Source organism: Borostomias antarcticus (genome assembly GCF_949987555.1).
Source record: "Borostomias antarcticus genome assembly, chromosome: 8".
In the NCBI taxonomy this organism is placed as follows: Eukaryota; Metazoa; Chordata; class Actinopteri; order Stomiiformes; family Stomiidae; genus Borostomias; species Borostomias antarcticus.
Window position 1 is genome coordinate 6,192,975 of NC_140241.1, and position 22,463 is coordinate 6,215,437.

The 22,463-nt window shown below is 43.5% G+C and overlaps 4 protein-coding genes across 4 annotated transcripts; 3 read left to right on the forward strand and 1 right to left on the reverse strand.

The window, feature by feature from the left end:
• The first annotated feature begins 5 nt into the window (after nt 1-5).
• On the forward strand, nt 6-3,966 carry LOC311311889 (uncharacterized protein C8orf88-like). The gene is made up of 7 exons (XM_084441686.1): nt 6-97; nt 760-839; nt 941-987; nt 1,121-1,196; nt 1,356-1,462; nt 1,590-1,652; nt 3,083-3,966. The coding sequence occupies exons 2-6, from the start codon at nt 761-763 to the stop codon at nt 1,638-1,640; spliced, it is 360 nt and encodes a 119-aa protein (XP_084297812.1). The 5' UTR covers nt 6-97; nt 760; the 3' UTR covers nt 1,641-1,652; nt 3,083-3,966.
• A 3,075-nt stretch (nt 3,967-7,041) lies between these two features.
• On the forward strand, nt 7,042-8,690 carry upp1 (uridine phosphorylase 1; the record flags this gene model as incomplete). The annotated part of the gene is made up of 6 exons (XM_084442078.1): nt 7,042-7,119; nt 7,295-7,453; nt 7,579-7,693; nt 7,878-8,087; nt 8,195-8,341; nt 8,542-8,690. The coding sequence occupies 6 exons, from the start codon at nt 7,042-7,044 to the stop codon at nt 8,688-8,690; spliced, it is 858 nt and encodes a 285-aa protein (XP_084298204.1).
• A 2,812-nt stretch (nt 8,691-11,502) lies between these two features.
• On the forward strand, nt 11,503-15,083 carry stmn2a (stathmin 2a; the record flags this gene model as incomplete). Its single annotated transcript, XM_084441720.1, has 5 exons — nt 11,503-11,521; nt 13,743-13,838; nt 14,253-14,425; nt 14,665-14,856; nt 15,024-15,083. The coding sequence occupies 5 exons, from the start codon at nt 11,503-11,505 to the stop codon at nt 15,081-15,083; spliced, it is 540 nt and encodes a 179-aa protein (XP_084297846.1).
• Nucleotides 15,084-17,744: 2,661 nt separating this feature from the next.
• LOC311311912 (hairy/enhancer-of-split related with YRPW motif protein 1-like) lies at nt 17,745-19,636 on the reverse strand. The gene is made up of 5 exons (XM_084441726.1): nt 19,508-19,636; nt 19,030-19,105; nt 18,837-18,920; nt 18,630-18,711; nt 17,745-18,478 (listed from the first exon to the last, which is right to left on the reverse strand). Exons 1-5 carry the CDS (start codon nt 19,591-19,593, stop codon nt 17,853-17,855), a joined length of 954 nt encoding a protein of 317 aa, XP_084297852.1. The 5' UTR covers nt 19,594-19,636; the 3' UTR covers nt 17,745-17,852.
• Between the last annotated feature and the right edge of the window lie 2,827 nt (nt 19,637-22,463).

Here is a 22,463-nt window from a genome sequence, read left to right on the forward strand (position 1 = left end):
CGAGGGAGCAGCAGTCAGACACGCAGCACTAGTCAGTGCCTGTTGTTGGACAGCTAGGACGCTGCTGTGGATTGAGAAACAAACAAAAGCTGACCAGGTAAATAATTATGCACAAATCTGTCTCGTTATCATGGAGTCAGAACATGAATCACTCGTGGTAACGTTGAACTTGTCAGTTATCGTTAGGATAGACACGATGCTACCGCAATCCCTGATGTGTGGAGAAAGTTTCTCACTAGCTAATGCTAGCTACTTAATGATTGACCGACACGATCAAAAGAACATCATTTCAATGCCCCATGCACGTTTTGAGTTTGAAAAACGGTTTATTCCTGTATCCGGTCAGTCATGTTTTACCAGTTGCTTGCTAGACATCACATAATCAATTTCTAGCCAGACCTATCCAAACCTTTCGCACTGTGGCAGAGCTGGAAAGGTCTATGCTGACTGCAACCCATTTGCTGGAGGGGGAACATGCTAGCTTCGTGAGACTCATCTGATTTCGCGAGCACACAAACTATATGGCGCGTGACGCCTCAGGTTAGAAAATGCTGTAATTTATTGAATCTCAATCGTCTTGGTGAATCTGGCGATAAGCTTTTTCAACGGTGCAACAATCACAATCATTCGACTTTGGGCCCCGAATTCAGAGGTTTCCCATATAACATTATGGCTGACTAGCTACAAAAAGCGACAACAAGCATCACATCAAAACCTTTAGCTAATTAAAGTTTTGTACTTGAACTGTGACTTTTACAGGATGGAGGTGTCAAGGAGACGGATTTTGCTGAAGCACCTGAAGCCAGCCAGACCGCTGCGCCGCTCCAATGTTGACCAGGGTAGCTGTAGACGTTTCATATATTATTTGCCGACACGTGCAAAAGCCTTGCTTTTTATTTGAATATAACAATACTGAAGTGTGTCATACTGTTTCATACAGAGAATCATAGAAACGTCCAGACATTTCCACAGGTGGAAGACAAGCCTGTGAGTGTCTCATCGCATTAACGTTAGTTTCTCTGAACATGTAATGACGTTTTAGCCATTCTTTGTTTGATTCACCCACTTGAGCCATCCAACCCATTCATTTCAAATGGCTCTCTGTTCATCAACTGGACAGATCAACAACATTGGAGTGGAACAGTTCTACAAAATTCTGCAACTACACACCCAGAATCACAAAGAACCTCCAAAAGGTAAAGTCGCCATTAGAGATCCATCACTGTGGACCATCTTTTAGACTTGGACAACAGGATAATTTTATGCAAGCTAGGTTTTCCTGTGATCGAGTGCATGGTTTCATTTTCCATTGCTGTTGCTGCTCAGGATTTGACAGGTTGAAATTCTCTTTTTAGTCAGGATCTCTTACAGCAGGGAGTTTCTGATTCAACTAGCAAGTTCCCCTGTTGCCAAGAGGAAGCCTGATTATTTACCTGAACACCCTGTAGTTCTGGAAAAGACGGTAAGCTTATCATAGCGCAATAATGTTTCATTCATTTTGTTTGGTGAATGAGGGAGTTGCAGTCTGGTCCTTGCACATAGTCTGAAGGTTAACTATTAGTAACTAAGTAAATTTCTTTATTATATAGAGAGATCCTGATCTGCCAAAGCTGTGTGGGAAGTGTGAGAAGATGGAATGAAGGAAATGCCATGTAAGTAGATAGATATGGCACTGATTTTTGTATTTATGCCCTAAAAGAGATGGTTGTCAAGTATGCAAGCCAAAATTCCTCTGTATTTCTGTTTCATTGATGCATCTAAGACATTTGATAGAATTAATCATGAAAAATTGTTTATGTAATTGTTTGCTAGAGGTGTAACAAAATATATAGTGAGAATTTTAGTCTTCTGGTATGCCCACCAAACGTTTCAGGTTTAGGACAGTGCTGTATCTGCCCCATTTCATGTAAGTAATGGGGTTCGGCAAGGTGGAATTTTATTGCCAATTTTATTCAATGTTTATATGGATGACCTCTCAAAGCAGTTGAATGGGTCAAACACGGGCTGTCTTGTGGGTGACTCTGTTGTCAATCATCTCATGTATGCAGATGCCCTGGTCTTATTTAGTCCTTATAGCACTGGGCTGCAACAATTGCTGAAAATATGCTCTCAGTACAGCATATAATATAATATAATATAATGCTAAGAAAAGTAATATCATGATAGTTAGAAGTAGAGAGGACAGGAAATCTAATTCTCCTGCCTTTTACTTGTCTGATAGTCCTCTTGATATATGTAAGGAAATAAAATACCTTGGCCATGTCCTCTCTGATGATTGGATGGATGACATATCTACTGGCAACGCTGTAAAATATACTCTCAGGCCAATATGCTGCTCTGTAAGTTCTGTGTTCCACTGATGTAAAGTGTTCATTGTTTAGAACCTACATTACACCTCTGTATACAGATCAACTAAGGTCGACCTACAGGAAAAGCAGTATGCAGAGAGTGGCTTACAATGATGCTATGAGGTCGCTACTCCGTGTCCGTAGGTGGCATAGTGCCAATCAGCTATTCGTGTCCACTGGTGTGCCGACGTGAGGCACTTTTGAGACAGCTGATGTATAATTTGATGTGTCGTCTGGACGTGTCCGAGAACAGCATCATGGAGGCTCTAGCCAGCCCTCTGAAAAGCTCCTTTCGGTTCATATCTAGGCTTAGACAGCACTGGTGTAACAGCCTGTAGCCTACCTTTTGAATGTATACATGTGCATGGAGTATATGTATTTTGTATCTCTGTTCATTTATTTTAACGGTGTCATTCTTGTATGCTGCTTATGGGGATCAGTGTGTGTGCAATAAATAATAAAGATTAGATAGATATATAGAGAGAGAGAGAGATGGATGGATAGATATGAACTTTAATCATCCCTGTGGGGGGAGATGTAGGCGTTTCAGCAGTGAGAAAGTACAGTATAGGTTTGAATAATAATATACATAGTAGCGAATATACAAGTAAAATGAATATATACATAAAGTATGCATAAAATATAGAGTACATACATACTGTACAGTCTTTATAAATATGTACTCATATACACTGGCACAAATCAACACCTGAATCGCTCTGTTTTGCACCTAGGTGGGATGAGCCTGTGGCTGAAGGTGTTCCCCATCTGCCACAGCTGGTCATAAAGGGGATGTCCAGGATTTTCAGTTTGTCCCTCGTCCTCTCCACCACAGCCTCTGGGCTGTCCAGTCCAGTTGTTTCCCCATGACAGAGCTGGCCTTCCTCATCAGCCTGCTCAGTTTGTCTCCCCAGACCTGGTGTGACATATGTGACATGATAACAATTCACTTGTACTTTAAATGAAAATGCATCCTCACCCGATATCTTAGAATATTAATACAATACTCTTATCTGCCTGACTATTTCCACCTAAAATGTACTTGTCATGATTATATAGTAATAACTGTTTCTCTTTAGAGGGTTGCATATGTCACAGCTGCATCACTTCAAACCACAATCAAATGCATGTCCATAGTATTAAGTGACATTTTATTTTTCTTTTAATTTGGAGCAGGGATTATAAAATGGACGTAGTCCCAGATCTAAAAGGAAGAGCATTAGTCCCAGATCTAAAAAAAATCTATAAAATAGACACCATTGACTTACATTGATGACCTCGGACAAATGAAACCTGACACCTTGACTTGCCTAAGCACATCAGTGTTGTTTTTAGCTTGTGTAATGAAAATTATTTTCATGTTTTGAGTGTACATTTGTTAGACGTGCAGTGTATTTCTTTATTTTATACTTATTTGTTTGAGTTGCATTGTATTTATTTTATACTTATTTGTCATTTATTTATACTTATTTGTCAGACTGCCTCTTTCGGTTCTGTCGTGGTGGCAAGTCTATATTCACAAGCTATTTTGGTATTGATTGAGTCACATGTAAAGGATAACTTCAATAGTGCCACTTTGGAAGACTTATTTATCTCTGTGTTCCTCCCCTGCTCAAGACTGCAACGAATAATAACTATTATCCCATAAAGAATAACTTAATACATGGTCTGTTGGAAGTGTTGTTTTTTTTAGGCGTTGCAGCAATCATCCTGCATACGTCTGGAGGATGATTGGTGGCTCCTGAATAACCATACATCAGCTTCAGGAAGTCTTTCTCACTGGTGCTTTGCTGCATGGCCACCAGTGGCAGCTCCCATGGGCTCTGTCCATCGGTTGTAGTCCATGATGATCTGACCTCTTGACTTAATGGGCCCAGTGTGGGCATGAGAAGTTGTTGCCAGTGGTGGTGTGCTTTCTTGCATAGTTCTGAAACAGGCCTAATTACCAGACGTTAGAATAATTAGTGATTGAATGCATATCGGTGTCTGTACGGGGTGGGAAGTGAGAGAGAGATTCTGTATTACCCGCGAGATGTCAACTTCCATGTCCTTTGCAGAAGGAGCAGCAGCATGGTAGTGGACAGCATTTTCAAAAAATAGAAACTAAACCAGCAAACCTGCTTTAAGAACGTATGAAATTAACCAGGCTAGGTTCAGCCTGGCTTATGTAGCTGCGACACATTACCCAAATTATTTTTTGGATTTCCGTCCCAGGCCACACTATCAATCACCAGAGAGGAAGAGGAAAACGCGTAGGGTTAGGCGATGGGCGTTACACTCAATGTTCGACCGCTGGAGCCAAACCCAACATCGGTAGTGATTAACATCTCAGTTCTCCCCCTCAGATGGCTGTACTGTATCTCTGTACTGTCTAAAGGCCTTTCTTTCGCCCCTACTTTAGCAGGTGGAGACTTTGACACCAAGACGGACCTTTTTTGGTTCTATAGAAGTTTACACTTAAAGGCCTGGTACCATCAGAACATATACAATACGGTTACCCGCTCTGCCAGTACGAGTGAGGCAACATTGAGAACCTACTCTCCTTTTCGGCCTAAGTCCACTTTTCTACCCTGTACCAACTCCACACTTAACACTTTTACACACAGCACAGAGTAAGAGCTTATAGACTTTCACACTTATGTCAACACAACCAACAAAAGTCTCAAACTAAGCTTGAACAACAAGCTATCAACTTCTTCGACCTCCGTATGTTTAAGGATGACCTAGGTTACTTGCACACCTCTAATTTCAGGAAAGCCACTGACAGAAACACCTTGCTCCATGCAGATCGTTTTCACCCACCATGGCTAATCAACCACATCCCCTATGGACAGATCCAGAGATTAAGATGCATATGCAACAATAATGACGATTTTCTCACTCAATCAAGGGACATGCAACAGCGTGCCACCCGGGAGACCGGGGTTGAAGACCCGGTGGGGATGGCTTTATGTTATCATCAGTGCTTTAGCCACTGACCGCTACCATTAATGTCATGGAAGCTGCTGCTAGTTGTTGTGAGCTCATGAGCTAACTGGCTATCCCGCTCTTACTGTGCTGGATTAGCATTGGAACTATTGTGTCCAGGCGACAAGACCTATCTTAATTTATCAGACATTATTTCATGTCATTTCAATTCACAGCTATTTCATTGGCACGACTAGCTTACGTCCTACCAGTCCTGAACAGAAACAAGCCTGCCACGCACATAAGCCAGGCTGGACCTGGCCTGGTTCCATATTGTTTGCTGATCCCTCACAGACTCTCCTCAGCACCACTGGAGGAGACCTGTTGTACTACAGCTGCAGTGACAGCAGGCTCTCTCACCTGTGGGCGGAGCCTCATAACCTTTGTTCTAGCTCTTGCCCAGCACACCTTGAGAAAGGCTCCATGCCGAAACATGTTGGTGTTTTTAATGTTCATATAGCCCAATGAAATAAAGGCTTTTTACTACTTTATCTAATCCTTCCTGAGTGCCTGGATTTTTCCTTTTTCAAGTCTACATTCTCCTCCATGAGCACCGGTGGTTAGAGGGATAGCCTACTAGCAGCACTCCAGTCACCATTCTTTTTTCAGTTCCCAAACTGGTGTTGGGCTCTGCTTGCCCAACAGGGAAACTGTTGTGCTTTATAAATCAAATGAATTATTATTATTATTATTATTATTATTGTTGTTATTATTATTAATAGTAACGATGATGACCGTTCATAAATTATTATTGTTATTACTATTATTATTATTGTGGTTGTGTATTCATGAAGAGGTCGACAGTGTCCGGACCGGACGCTTGCGTGACGTAACGAAGCTTCGTTCGCATGGTCACGTAGCCTTGTGTGACAGCACTACGTCGAGAAAGTCATCATCAGTAGACTCGATTGCACGCGAAATAGCCGTTGATCGTTTCCAGGAAATCCAGAATCATTCAAACGCAAAATTTTTGCGTTTCATACGAAATTTCAATTTGTTACAGGTAATCCATTTTAATATAACTACTTAAACAGAATCAGTCAGGATGCGTAAACCTGTTAGGTTATTCCTTTCGGGATGACCGTTTGATAATGGCTCTGTTCTATGCAATGATCGTTGTATATTTTGTTTCTTATTTGCCGCACGTAACCCTGTACACATGTTAATAGAAGGATGAAGTAGGCTACTAATATTAGGCTATAGTAGCCTAAACCTACTTGCTGCTAAACTATCCGTAATTAACCATGACTGATGTTCGAATTAACCTTCTGATCTAAAACCTAACATTCCCTAGGAGAATGGCACCAGGTGATGACAAGAAAGACACGTGCAATGGGTAAGGCGTTCAATAACGACTGTCATTACAAAGTCTTTCTTAACGGTTAATAAGTTATATTGGGATTTAGGCTACTGATGGAGGACGGCAACTCAATAGCAAAGCGAGTGGAACCTGTAACATTCCACATTCCATTCCTTTCAGCGCAATGCCTCACACGCTTCCTGCTCATAGAGACAGTCTTTATCCTTAGTCAGGAAAGGTCATTGCATAATTTACCTTCTATTATGAACATGCGGGACGTTTTGTGTGGTACTGAACAGGTGATCATTCAGAGAACAGAGAGAAAATAAGAGTGAGTGATGATAAATGTCTCATTCACTGTGTCCTGCAATTTTTCGTTCCTTTTTTTAAAGGACTGTCCATGTGCACAATCCACACCTGAAGTCAATGAAAGAAGATGTACTCTACCACTTTAATTTGGGAACCTCAACTCACAATCTGCCTGCCATGTTTGGCGATGTTAAAGTAACAATTCTATATCTCACTATTGCAGCCACACATTTCACATATTACAATTACATCATGATACTACACACCTTGTATTGTGCATTCCACTTACTCATATTTCCTATGATTGTGTTGCCTAATGTTCTTTTCCTGTTTAAATTAATCTGAACTCTTTTTGTATTTTGTGTCTCAGTTCGTGTGTGTTGGTGGCAGTCCATGGAGAATGAAAGCATTCACTGAGTACATTGCTGGTGTACTGTGTTTGAAGGACCCCAAATCTGAGTACCCAAACATCTGTGCGGGAACAGACCGCTATGCCATGTACAAAGTTGGCCCTGTGCTGTCTGTCAGTGTACGTGAGGGCATATGTCTACTGTTCATGTCAGTTACTCTCACAGTAGCGTAATAAGAGATTAATTATTCACATTGATTTGTGTAGGCCAAATGTAATACAAGTGTCTATTGTGTGTTTTGTAGCATGGAATGGGCATCCCATCAATTGCCATCATGTTGCATGAACTCATTAAGCTCCTCCACCATGCACGATGCACAGACGTCACCATCATACGCATCGGGACCTCAGGAGGAATAGGTCAGTACAACCGGGAGGTACAATTCAACGGTAGCCTTTTTGTAGTATTTTCCCTATCAAATCTTTTGGGCCTTTTGCACTTTTTAAAAGATTTGTTTTTGTTGAATTGCATGGATAATGTTATACAAACACCGTACAGTACATTTAATTTCACTGCTCTTAATCTTTCATTGATCTTCTCCAGGCCTTGAACCAGGCACTGTGGTCATCACCAAGCAGTCAGTGGACGCCATTTTCCTACCCAGGTTTGAACAGGTGATTCTGGGGAGTACTGTGGTGCGCAGCACCGACCTGGACCAGAGCCTGGCTGAGGAACTGTTGCAGTGCAGTTACGACCTGGGTCTGTTTGAGGCGGTCCTAGGCAACACCATGTGCACCATGGATTTCTATGAAGGTATAGGTTTCTATTCGCATGTGTTTCTCACAGGCTGAATTGATGAAGTTAGTTTTTTTTATAGCTATGTCTGTGAACCTGTTGTTTCTGTGTGTTTGCGTGTCCAGGGCAGGCGCGTCTGGACGGAGCGTTTTGCGCCTACTCGGAGGAGGATAAGCAAGAATACCTGTCCAAGGCCCGTGATGCTGGAGTCTGCAACATCGAGATGGAGTCCTCTGTGTTTGCTGCCATGTGCAAACTCAGCGGTCTACGAGGTAGGACTATTTCAACCTCCCCCTGTGGTTGTACTAGTGATATCATCACTTGTGAAGTCACTGACCAAAAAGCATGATGAAGCTTGTTGCTTTTTAATACACTGAAGTCCAGATTTATTTCTGTCATGCGCTGATGCTGAACTTTTTGAAGATGAACAGGCGCAGTGGTAATGAAACGTATGTTCTCTCACATTCTGAAGCGGCGGTAGTGTGTGTGACATTACTGGATCGACAGAAAGGAGATCAGCTGACCAGCTCTCATGAAGTTCTCCACGACTATCAACAGCGTCCACAAATACTGGTTGGAAACTACATCAAGAAGCAGTTGGCTGCCTCAGGCAAAAACTAGGGTGCTGCTTCAATTACATGAACGCAACTAGGTCTTATTATAAGTCTTATTATAAGTATTCGATGCATTCACAATATATACATTGTAGACACAATGTATAATATATTCTTGATTTGTTTTCATTCACCTTCAAATGCACATTCAATGATATTTACAGCTTTTCAATAACCATTGCAATCAATGATTATACCTATAGATTTATACATAATGTAACTTATAACTCCATGAGATAACTTTTTTATAGTTAACTATTCAGGGTTTTCTGTTAGTATTTTATTAATTGGCCTTAGCAAGACCCAAAAAAACATTTTCGTTACATAAGATCGCATGAGACCCTGTGAATTTATTATTTTATTTTTAGAATTTCAGTGTACTGTCTAGTACACTGTACTGATAGTATACTGCTAGTATAGTTATCTCATGTAGCTTTAAATGCCTCATATGAGTTAAGTACAACTGCCTTGCCCTACCACAGTTTTAAAATATGATTGTTTGGTTTTGTTATCAGTTAGGTGTCAAGAAAGCAATATAAAGTGAAATATGTACACATTCAGTCATTCCTGGTGTCTACTGTAGCTCAAAGTACTGTATCGATCTGAGAGTTATACTTATCAATTCCATTCTTTACCCAAACAAGCAGTGGGATTGTCTAGTGAAATTAATAATTTGGCTTTAGAATGTCACTCCCTGGTACACTTGTGTACAGTGATTTATTTATTTATTTATGTATTATTGAACCTTTATTTAGACGGGTAAATCTCATTGAGACACAGGATCTAATTCTCAAGAGAGACCTGGACGGACAAACGGTGGCAATACAACACAAAGTTACAGACAGGACATTCAATAACCGAATGTCCTGTCTGTGCAATACAAAAAAAGGACATAAACATTAAACTGATAAATACAAAAGGGCCCAAGTAAACACAGATTATACTAAATACAAGAGCAAACCCCCACAGTCTCACTAGTTTCCCTAAAAGTAGTTTAAAATCTAGAGGAATCAAGTTGGACAGCTTCAGTTCCTGTAGCGCGTTCCCAGTTGAGGGGGCAGAGTAGGAGAAGGCTTTTTTTACCCAGCTCTGTATGGACTGAGGAGATGTAGAGAGTGATAAAGTCCTGGGGGCATAGGCTATGGCAGGACTGTTTAAGTGGCATGTACAGTAAGTGGATAGACACGTGGACAGTAATCCAATGATGGATTTGTAAATGAAAAGATACCAGAGTTCTACGCATAGTGATGATGTAATGATGACCAGTTAACTACAAAGTACAGTGATGTGTGAGGGGTTTACAACCGGTTATGAATCTCATGTGATGTAACAATAAAGTGACTTGACATTCTACCTCAAAACAAACCATTAATGGGTTACATGCAATGTACATTTTTCTATCAGATCTACAAAGGAAGTTCAGATCATACAAGAACATGCTGCATTATTTATGCTATACAGATAAACTGTATACTGTTTCATAATACCTAATAAAATTCTGCTTCTGTAAATGTGTGTGTGTGTTTGTGTGATTTTGATACTAGTACTGCAATTGCAGCGGCCTATACTTTCTGATTACTTATGTATTTCACACTCGGATATTGTTGCCATTGATTCATCTGTACTGGAGTATCTGAGGATGTGCTTCCTGAGGCAGCTGAAGAAGTTCAACCTGCCACAGACAATGATGGTACTCTTCTACACCTCCATCATCGAGTCCATCCTCCTCACCACCTCCATCACCACCTGGTACTCTACTGCCACAGCCAAAGACAAGGCTATACTGCAACATATCATCCGCTCTGCTGAGAGGTGATTGGCTGCAACCTGCCATCCCTTCAGGACCTGCACACCTCCAGGGCCTTGAAGCGGGCTAGAAAGATTGTGGCCGACCCCTCCCACCCCAGTCACAATCTCTTTGTACCATTACCCTCCGACGAGAGGCTGCGGTCCAATAGGACCAAGACCTCTCGCCAAAATCTTCATCATCTTCTTCCCGACTGCTGCCTCTTCAACAAGGCCAGTTTCCCCCTCTGACTCACTACTTCATGACCTCTGATTGTATTGTACATAAGCACACACATTGTATATAAAAACATTGCACATACACTGTATGTATACACATTGCACACCATTTTGTATTTGCCCGATTTTGCACTGTCCTGTCTAGTCCTTGCACCCTGTCTATTGTCTAACCATCATCACTGTTATGCACCAACTGACCAGCGCAAATTCATATAGGCTCTATGTGTAAAAACCTACCTGGCAAATACAATTTGATTCTGATTCTAAAATTTGATTCTGATTCATTACACTGTTCTGTCAATTCACAACCTCTACCAACAACAACTAACCTCACTGCCAGGCTTTCTTATCAACAAAACAGGGATGCTCAGTGATTTTTCTCTCCACTAGGCCTCATTCACAAACTCTGGTCTGGGGAGCTCATGAGCGCACTCTAGCCACATGACATGCCATGACAAACGTTTGAAATTAATATTCGTTCATGTCTTTTAAACAATTAGTAGCCTATAATATCTTTCAGCATCCGATCTGTGCGACTATTTAAATGTACTTAAAAAAATGTATAGGCCTACGTTGTTTGGAACCTATAGACGTTTCGGTTGACAGTCGTCGAAGGATGCGCGTCAAAGGACAGCCTACAATCTGCTCGTGCGCACACTGGCATAATTCAACCGCTCCCATCTTCAGCCTCAGTCTCGCATCCAAGCCCGGTCTGACTCGCTGACTCAGTGCCTTAAAACAGCATTATCGCACAGCTGACCAGTGCTGCAACGCCCGCTGCTAAAGACAAAGCCATGGCCAAAACTGCAATTGGTAAGATTATGATTATTTGCATCCCTGGAATTTATGTCTGGACAGGGCCTGATTTGAATACTGGCAATGGAGATATAGATTGTGAGATTTTTTTTTCAAATGTTGTAAAAGGCCTTATGGGAATTTGAAAATAGAATCAGTATTTGGAGGTGCATTTAGGGGAGTGCGCTATGCCAAGAACTAAAATTAAAGTAGGCGCTGTCCGTGTTGATTGGCAATAAGAAAATACTTAAATATAATCATATGTTTTTTATATTTACATAATGTCTCAATTGAAAATATGTCTGATGTTTTATTTACAATGCTGCACCTGCTAAAGGGCTGTCTGTGGTGGCTCCAACAGCATAATGCAGAAAGACCCCACCCAAGACGCCGGTCTGCTTATACTACCATTCAAAGAAAAACGTTTTAAGGCTCAAATCACATACGTTTTTGTCTTTAGATGTCCCGTTATTTCGGGATTGTGAGCTTTATGTATTATTTGGGAAGCATTTTAGTTTTTGTAGCCTATATTGAACGTGACTGAAGCTACGCTTTTATTTATTATGGGCTGATGCACGTCCCCCATGTTTGATAGCCTTCTCTTTTACAAATGGGCTACACATCTTTCACTAAAACAATTTTGTTTAGTCATCTCACCACTAATCATGAAGTCATCCGTCATATCTAAATGAAAAGAACATGTGCACTCATTAATAGGCTACTGTCTCCAATAGGTTTAGGGAAGAGTCGTGGTTATTTGATTGACTGGCAGCTCTAGAATGTATCACCAGAGAACCGTACAAGGGATTGATGACGCACCAAGTTACTTTTAGTTCTCTCGCAGAAAATGAAAGGAATGTCATCTATATAATAATACCATTTGAAAGGATGTCATCTTTATAATAATAACATGTGAAAGGATGTCGTCTTCATAGGCGATGCCCTATGCTTTCTTTTCACTGCCCTCCACTGCCTCACCGCTAGTCCTGGAGTACATGCAGAACAGCCTTGTGAATCTACAGAGTGGCATATTTGCCAGGTAGCTGTGGGGGCATGCAGGTGTAGCAGGCCAATGGGCAACAGGCTGGGAGACTGGCCAGCCCTGCAGCAAGAGGCCCTGTCCCTGGCCTTTGCAGCAGTAGGCTATAATCAGTATTGACACTATTGACTGTCCTCCCCAGACAGACCTCTCTCTTTCTCTCTCTCTTTCTCTCTCTCTCTCTCTCTCTCTCTCTCTTTCTCTCTCTCTCTCTCTCTCTCTCTCTCTCTTTCTCTCTCTCTCTCTCTCTCTCTCTCTCTCTCTCTCTCTCTCTTGTCTTGTGGTGAGGTGAAGGGGTGGATAGTACCTGCTAGGTTTATGGTTTGTCATGGTAAAGGAGGAAGAGGATCTGGTTTTATCTTTCAGTACAGATAAAACCATAATGAGTTTCTCAGGAGAGTCATGCCAGTGATCACCAGAACTGAGGAGAGACCTCTCAGATGCAGTTTGTCAATAAATGTTGGTATCGAGTTTACAGTAATGGCATTTAGTGTAGATGTTGGAGTCTCTCTTAAATGCCTCCATCAGAATAGGCCTACATTATCTGTCTGTCATAGATCTGTGTGATAATGACCATTAAATGAATATGGTATAACATCATAAGCCCTGTTATAAGTTTATTAAGTCCATATAAAAAGTCTGACAGACTTTGCACTCTTGACATATTAGTGCTCAGTGTTAGAGATATTAGTGCTAGAGAACCATCAGCTAACCATATATTGGATCTCTATGGGCATATATATACCCATAGAGAGCTGTGACATGAGTGCAAAGTATCAAAATGTTTATATGGACCATTGTATGTGATTGTAAATAACCTTATAACAGGGCTTATGATGTTAAATACCAGACTACCCCTTTAAAACACAAATAAGTCTTCCCCACAGTATCCTGGCAATTAGCTAAACCTACTCTTATCTGACTATTATCTTTGGATAAGCAATCAGTCAAAAGGACAGTAATTAAGCAACTTCAAGTCATGAGGCACAAACGATCTGGTAATATGGCTAATGTTGTAATAACGATGAGAAGAGGACCTCACAGAGCAGAGTTAAGAGCTGTATTTGATTTTATTCCCCACAGAGGAGAGTTAAGAGCCGTATTTTATTTTATTCCCCACAGAGCAGAGTTAAGAGCCGTATTTGATTTTATTCCCCACAGAGGAGAGTTAAGAGCTGTGTGTGTTTGTATTCCCCACAGCCTACAAAGAGAAGATGAAGGAGCTGTCTGTTCTCTCCCTTATCTGCTCCTGCTTCTACCCAGAATCACGTAACAAGCTCGTCTGTGAGTTTGAAGGTAAGAGTTAGGTCAAGCTTTGTTTTCAATGTTGTTACAGCTTCCATATGGTTTATGCATTGATAGCTGTGTTTTAACTGGAATGAAGACATATTTTGACTGGATTTTGGGGGGGATTTTTAAAAATTGTAGTCATTACATTTACAATACATTATAGTCATTTGTCAAAACTCACAAGTGCATCTCCCATCTAAAACAAGTGAGAGCATAATCTAGTGCTGAAGGCAAAGTGACGAATAGCAAACTAAAAATACAATATGTGCTTAAGAGGGAGGATCCTGGTAGTACATCTTGAAGAGGTGAGTTTTGAGCCTGTAGTGAAAGATGGGCAGCGACTCAGTGGGGAGTTCATTCCACCACTGCAGGACAGTTAGTCATCCCTATCTGCTACGTTTCCTTTCACCGGTCTCACAGACATGGAAGTGAAGCCGATCAACAAGCGTGCGTCAGGCCAGGCCTTCGAGGTGATCCTGAAGCCCCCCTCCCCTGTGTCAGAAGTGGCCCACAACATCACCTCGCCTCCCAAGAAAGACATCTCTCTGGAGGACATCCAGAAGAAGCTGGAGGCAGCTGAGGACCGCAGGAGGGTAAGTAGACCTCCAGAAGATCATAGTATGAGACTTGATTCTGATTGTTTCTGGATCCGGACAGTATGTTTCAGTTCTTAGTTGTTTGGATTGTAGCACTAGGCCCCCAGCCAAACATAGGTGTGGTTAGGGGTAACATAGGCGTGGTTAGGGGTATGTAAGAACGGAAGACAAACGCTGCAGTGGTGATAGTGAGTCTTAAAGGGATAGTTCTTTGAAGTCCCTGCTCCATGTTCCAGTCCCAGGAGGCCCAGGTGCTTAGGGCCTTGGCCGAGAAGCGGGAGCACGAGAGGGATGTGCTGCTGAAGGCCATGGAGGAGAACAGCAACTTCAGCAAGATGGCCGAGGAGAAGCTCACCCAGAAGATGGAGCAGATCAAGGAGAACCGCGAGGCCCAACTGGCAGCCATGTTGGAGCGCCTGCAGGAAAAGGTGAGACCGCCGGATCATAGTGTCACCGGCAGTCGAGCAGTCTTTGGTAGAAGCTAGCTCACTGAATCACTCAGTGAGAGATGGATGGGTAACAAGTCACGTTACTAATATTATGTCCAGGATGTAGTTTGCTGATATCCTGTCTGAACCTCCTCTTGTGTCTGCAGGAGAGGCATGCAGCTGTGGTGCGCAGAAACAAAGAGCTAAGGGAAGAGCTGACAGCATGAGCCACACCTTTACCCCAACGACCATCAAACCGTCCATGTCGCTCCATCCATCCCCAGCCCTGGCTCTCCAGACAGGAGTCCAACCCCTGGTGACCTGGAGAGTGGAGGACCCCCACCACCCCCTCGCCACGGCACACACCTCAATCAGTATCATCAGTGGAAATGAGTGAATTTCTTGAATTTAAAGGAAAAAAACACTGCTTTTATTTTGTAAATACTTTATTTTCTCTCTCTCTCTCTCTCTCTCTCTCTCTCTCTCTCTCTATCTATCTATCTATCTATGGTAGGTAGATAAGAGTGCAAACAAATGGTTCAACTGTACTGCACTGTGCAATTTCAAATGTTTTGTTTGTTATCCTCATGGATTTGTTCTTGAAATTTAAATCTGCAACAATTTCTTGTGAAAGGCTTTGGTGTTGTGAATTGGTCATTAGTTGACGTTTACAGTGTTTCCCGATGATGTCAGTTTCTGTGTCTCTGTGAAGAATGCAAACGGGTGGTGTACTAAGACTACAGACTACTCAAGATATCAACGTATCCCATTTTGTTTCCACACACACACACAAAAACACTGACACATGCTATAGACGCCCACACTCTCTGTATGCCAACCCCTTAGACTGAAATATCCACCTGTCCTGATATGGGCTTAAATAATAACATAGTAGGTGCTTTATTGTCTTTAAGAATGTGTACCCTGGCCTACAGTATGAGGAGATAAACCTCCTGAATGTTAAGATGTCGTTCTGGAACAATACATGGCTTCTTCGCCAGTTGAATGTGCTGTTGTCCCCTCCTGTAAACATTGTGTATACGTGTGTGTGTGTGTGTGTGTGTGTGTGTGTGCGTGCGTGCGTGCGTGTGTGATTGTGTGTGTGTGTGTGTGTGACGGTATTATTCAGGTGGAGTATCGATTGCATCTTTTCTCTGTGTAAGTGAAATAGACAATGGATGCTCCACGTTCAACACACTAACTTACTCTCTTTTTAATATGCCACAATGATCTGCCTGCATCCTTTGCTGTCCGTGTGCGTTTCTCTTCCATATTTCTCTGCAAAAGCTTTGCTGAATAAGGGTTTAGGGTTCTGTAAACATGGCATGCACCATCTCATTCTTTTCTGTGCTAAAAGACAAAGGGGAAAAACAACTGCCAAATAAAAGAACCAGTTAACTACCACATGTTGAATTGTGTTTTCCTCTGTGCTGATTGATTGATTACTTTATTGATCCTTCTCCAAGGAAATTAAAATAGTCAGCATCGCATACAATACAAAAACACTTACGAAGTGCAACCTACACACATACACACACACACGCACACGCACACGCACACACACCACACACACACACACACACACACACACACACACACACACACCACACACACACACACACAACACAGACATTTACATTCCCAAGTCGCATTCCGCTGCTAGTTCTCCATGCTCCATCTGTGGTCTTCCTTGGGGGCAGGTGGGTAGACTCGGAAGAGTGAACATACCGTATTCTCTCCAGCAGGTGGCAGCAGGAGATCTTGTTTGTCTCCTATTTGGAATGAGCTGGGTTATGGAGGAGGCCATCTACTGACACCCACAGACAGACAGACAGACCTCTGTCTGGGATATATCAGGAGCTTTGTTCATACGACATTCTTCCTTGTCCCTTATTCAACGCAAACTCAACTACACCATCATGTTTATGGACTGATGAAAGTAAAATTTTAAATTCAAAATCTATACCTCGTTTTAGAGCAATTATTTGAAATCTAGAATATCATTGTTTCTCATCAGAGCTCATCTTAACTAAGCTGTTACCTTTAACAACAGTTGCTGTTGTGCTGTGATTTATTGGTACAGCTGCTTGTCTTTGCGTCATGTTCAGCTACTCCTTTTCCCTCCATCTCCTTCCTGTTCACACTATTGTCTCCGTCTGCGTCTGGCCCTTCTTAGAGAGGTCAGGGGGGCGTTGTAGAGGACTTCCCCTGGCCACTAATGACTTCCTGGGTATTCATGGGGGCAACAATGCCCCGAGATTTGGTTTCTTGTCTGGTGCATAGTTAGGAGGTTGACAACATTAACCAATATCAATTACCACTACAGGTCAAGGCATAAGATGCTGCTGCATTCATTTAAGGAAATGAGTGGGAATAAACACAGTGTGCTAGCAACCCAGATATATATTGGTGTTCTCATTTCAAAATCAGTTTATTGGTATAAAAATATGACAATTGATTAAATTATGCAAATGCCCAACAGGCAGTTAGTCAAATGTTGGTTTACAGTACACAATGATGATGCATGTTCAATTATGATTCTACTAAATGAATAGCAGATCCAGTTAATGAATAACACTAAATTATGTTAAATTACAGACATCTTCGTTCAACAAAAGTAAAATAGAGAAAATGTCTCTAATATCAAATCTGACACACAAATGCAAATCTCCTGTGCACCCTGACAGTAAATCAGTTTGTGGTCACACAAAATACCAAACCAGCTTGGAGGTAAAAACCGGCACCAGCATTTTCTTTTTTAAGCATAAAAAATAGAAAACTCAGTCTTCCTTTCTCTATACAGGAGTGCTGCACGTAGGAGGCAATTACCCCTGAAGTCCCCCATCCCCTCCCCTCCCCCCAAAATAAAATAAAATCAGTCTGTTTCATTTTCCCTGTCCCTCCTTCAGTGCGAGAGGAGTAGATGTGACAGGTATCGTTCTTGCGTGTGGTGGGCGGCACAGCTCAGCTGTTGCCTTCAGTCCTGCCAAGGAGCTTCAGAAGGCCCCTATCTCGGTGCCCCAGGGCCTGTAGGGCTTACTGAGGCTGGGGGAGGGGCCCGCCGGGCTGAGGGACGTCGGGGAGACCAGAGGAAAGGCACTGAAGGAGAGGGGGAACGCAGACAGGGAGGTGAGGGAGGAGAGGAGTGGCGGAGAGAGCTTGGAGGCTGACACAGGCAGCCTGAGGGGCAGAGTGCCATTGGGGTGCACCCTGAGGGGCTCTGTGGGGGACATCACTGTCAGTCTGGCGGTCACAGATGCTTCAGCGGAAATGGGGGATGACGAGGAGGAGGAGGAGGTGGTGGAGGAGGAGGAGGAGGGTGGGCTGCTGGTGCTCCGGGGCGTGGCTGTCCGGCCCTGAGGATGCTGTAGGAGGAGGGCGGGGTGTGCCAGGTGGCTGGGGGGGCTGCCGAAAGCTGAGCCCCAGGCTAAATGTCCAGTGAGCCCGGGGTGCACCTCCCTCTGAGAGGCGAAGTTGTTGAGGTGGGAGACGAGGCGCACGCGGAGCGGGTCAGCGCTGTCGCGCCCCTCGATGATGCTGAGGTAGCGCGCCGTCTCCGCCAGACACTCCCTGAAGCCCAGGCTGCGGTAGTCCTTGGCCAGGGCATGGGCCTCAAAGTACCCTGGGAGACAGAGTCACACAAACATTAAACAGGGACTTGAGCTTCAGAATACAGTGTTTTCTCATATTTGTGCAAATGTTACAGTAAGAAATCTTAAGGCAAGAGCAGGTCAATGGAAAGCGGGTACACTTGCACGTCAAACAAAACTCACCTTTACCGCCCGCAGCATGGAGCATCTTCAGATGATCCACAGTCATCTGTAAAATCTCTGCCTTTTCCAATTTTGCCGACCCCTGTAATGGAATTGATAGAATGAAAATATGTCGCATTAATTCTATGAAAATGATTCTTACAGAGATTTTTTTTTCTGCCGTCATTAAGCAAGGACTACAACTATCCAAGGAGATGCATACTGTACCTGCTTCTCAAAGGCACTTGGAACAAGTCTTCTCAGCTCAGACAGACTGTTGTTGATTCGGTCACGTCGTCTTTTCTCAATAATCTACACGTGGGAGAAAAGTATAATGTTACATAGGGGTCGACAGTGTAATGTAAGGGATAGCCGCTTCCCAACAACCATGCGTAATTACGCACAAGAAATCACTACTCACTCCTCTGCGCCGTTTTCTAGCTTGAACTTGAGTAGTTGTAGGAGGCGACGTCGAGTCAAGGGGAGAGTCCAGGTGTCTGAAATAATCCAAATAAAGTTGTCATTTTAACTTTAGTATTTTATTATTATTTTATTATGATAATTGTTGATCGTATAGGCAATAATGTTTCGGAAGTGTGACGCAGCAGTAGGACTGCACTTAAATCTAAGGCAATGTTTTACAGAAGGAAAGAAAGAAGTAGCACACTTCTTGCCGAGCTTTCGGTCAAAGACCTTCCTCAGAGCCTTACAAATATTAGAAAGCACTAGTGAGCCGCCGAAGGCAGGATAAGAAATCGGTGCAATGTAGCCTACCCGTACATAATTAGCCGTTTAGTTGTAGTTAACATAAGATATCTCTCTGTTATGTCACCAGTGACAACAAAAAATGTCTTTCATCCCAAAAGTAATGAATTAACAATGATTTAATGTAGGCCTACCCATTTTCGTCACCACTGTCCTTTTCCACCTCAATATTGTCGTCCAGTTCGCTATCAGACGAACTATAATTGTGATTTCTTTTCATTTTGCTTCCAGACAATGTTCAGAATAGTCCCTCTGCGTGATCTCCACGGTCAGTGACAGCGGCAGGTCTGCGCAACAGTTTAAACGTCAAGCTCGGTTCTCAGTATTTCACACCAAGTAGCGGAGGGGCGGGGGAGTAGGCGGGCATTGAAAGCATTAAGCCTATTAGAATCAAGATGACACTTGAGTGACATGTTTTGTTGTTTTTAGTCAATGGTCCATGGGGCCCTTTTCTCAATGGTCCACAAAGAATAATTGCTCTGTTGAAAAACGTCGAAATCTTTTTTTATTGGTAGCAATCATCTTTGTATAAAAGATTACATGTATAACACGAGCATCAAGAATAGGATAGGAGACAGCAACTTGCCACTAAAGAATGAGGGTCAACTCTCCATGCGTGTAGTGGCCCTCTGCGGCAGCAGATCACTGACATCACAGGATTAACACAAGACCGATTGCCTCAGATCCTCCTCTCGCCCTGTCAGGCTTATCAGACCAGCAAACAAACCCCAGCACGCGGAAGCCTCTCACTCAGTGGTGTGGAAGGGACACATGACCTATTAGCAGAGTAGATCTGTCTATTGTCACCTGGAAGGTTTAACAACAGTTTGATCAGCCCGGAGGCCCAGTTTACATTAGTGTTTCCAAGAGCTTGGAAACCCCCTCTGTGAGGAACATTGAGGTCAACTGCCTGGCTCGGGGACATCTTCCCAGGGAGGGTCACATCCACTAATAAGAGATAACAGAAAGCATTCATCTTTGGTGACCCATGATCTGAAAGGATCTGCTACAAATCCTTGGGTGAGAGACAGAAATGCTGAATGCTATAGTGAAGGGATGTTCATTGACATGGGCGGTCGGATTATTGTGGTAATCCAGACACGATGATCACACAGAGGCTGTGAGACTAACAAGGGGTTAGAGGTGAGAATCTATAAAACATGGAAACGCTAAATGTTTGTGTTCTGCTGTGTAACTTATCCCTTCTGGGTGGTAGTGAGGCTCAGATGAACAACCTGAGAGAGGGGGAGAGAGGGAGAGAGAGAGAGAGAGAGAGAGAGAGAGAGAAAGAAAGACTACTCAGGTCTGGGTAAACAAGGCGACTTCAGACTGCGGTTAATTCCTGTAATAACATGGTGAGAAGATGAGACTTCTGGTAATGCAATCAGTGATGCCACGCCCCCCCCCCCCCTCTCGCCTGTTCTCTTCCCAGCACCTTGTACAGAGCAGCTGTTGCTCTGCTCTGTCCATCAGGTCAGTTGTTAACTCGTTGCACTCTGAGACCGACATGTGGAGACGAGGGCTTGAGTCCGGGGAGCAACTGCAGGCCAGCGCAGAGCTCCCGGAACGTCAGGAGGCTGTCGACGGTGACAGATGAAATGTGCAGGCCTCAGTCGGTTTGCCAATGCAGAGTCAGCATGGAAGAGCCTTATGACACACACACACACGCACACTCACACACACACACACATGCACACGCACACAGACACATACTTACCCTAAGTAAGTAAGACTTAGCCGCCTGCATCCAATACCTGTATTTCCACACCCGACCTCCATTTGGACGATTTATAGACCTTGACATGGGAGAAATTCAGTGCTGAAATACATCCGGAGCCCATGCATGCTCCCTGGACTGCTATCCCTAGTGCAGACATGCTGCTGGACTGGTTTCCCAGAAAGCTCGAGTCTGGACAGAATCCAGACACAGCTACTCAGCCAGATCAATAAGATGACCTTTCCTTGACCTTTACCCCCCACCTAAACCCTCACACGGTCACACGGACTTGCTGATGGCTGTCAGCTCCAGTGTGTTTTGGATGGGTTCACTGTTGTTTATGGTGCCATTAAGCTAATCAGATTGTAAGGCCTCTGGAGGATATTCATGTTTATGTGGTCTCCATGACACATACACACAGACTAAAACACTGTCCTCACTCATTCCCAGCTGCTGTCAAGGCCCCGTACTTCAACGCCATCATTCTCTACACTGATTAAACACATTCACGATTCTATTCCTCCCACGTCTGAAATCTTTGCTTCCTCTCGATTATGAGGTTGTGATATTTCTAAATAAAGTAATAAAGGGCATTACAGTATTTATACCTTGGGTTAAATCATTCCATAAGAACCTAACTAGCCTGTTGACTGTAAGCCAAGCTCACCATCCATCTCCCTGGACCAAGCCAGTGCCAGAAGCTAAGAGGTATAAGCAAGCATTTGTTTGAAACTGGCGTGTGCCCAGCTGCCTTCCTCCATCTTCCCTTAAGTTTCCCTTGGTGACTGTGTGTGTGTGTGTGTGTGGTGTGTGTGTGAGAGAGAGAGAGAGAGAGAGAGAGAGAGAGAGAGAGAGAGAGTGAGTGTCTGTGTGAGAGTGTGTGTGTGTGTGTGTGTGTATGAGGGTGTGCGCGCGTGTGCGAAAGGGCCGGTGTGTGGGTTTGCATGTGTTTATGTGTATGTGAGCGAGAGTGTGCGTGTGTTTAGGAGGTGCCGTTTCCCACAGCCCTGATCTAATTCCGTGGTAACTCAATCTCCGTGTGAGCGCTTCCCGACGAGTGTTCTCCCACCCATCGACAGCCTCTCTCTGGCTGGCTGAGTGTGTCTGACAGGCAGGCTCAGTCTCACTGGACCCCCCCCCCCCCCCCCACACACACACACACACACACCCGCCTCCACCACCGCCAGGATTGATTTACTATGTCAACCGTCGAGGCTGTCGGCAGCAGCGGCGCTCACAGGCTTCCCAGCATCCTGTGTGCACACCATCCTGACACCTTATACCTGTCATTCAACAACTGTAAGGGTGCCGTGGTGAAGGGGAGGGGACCGTCTGCGTGTGCTAAGAGATGAAGAGTCACGTGCGTGAGATCT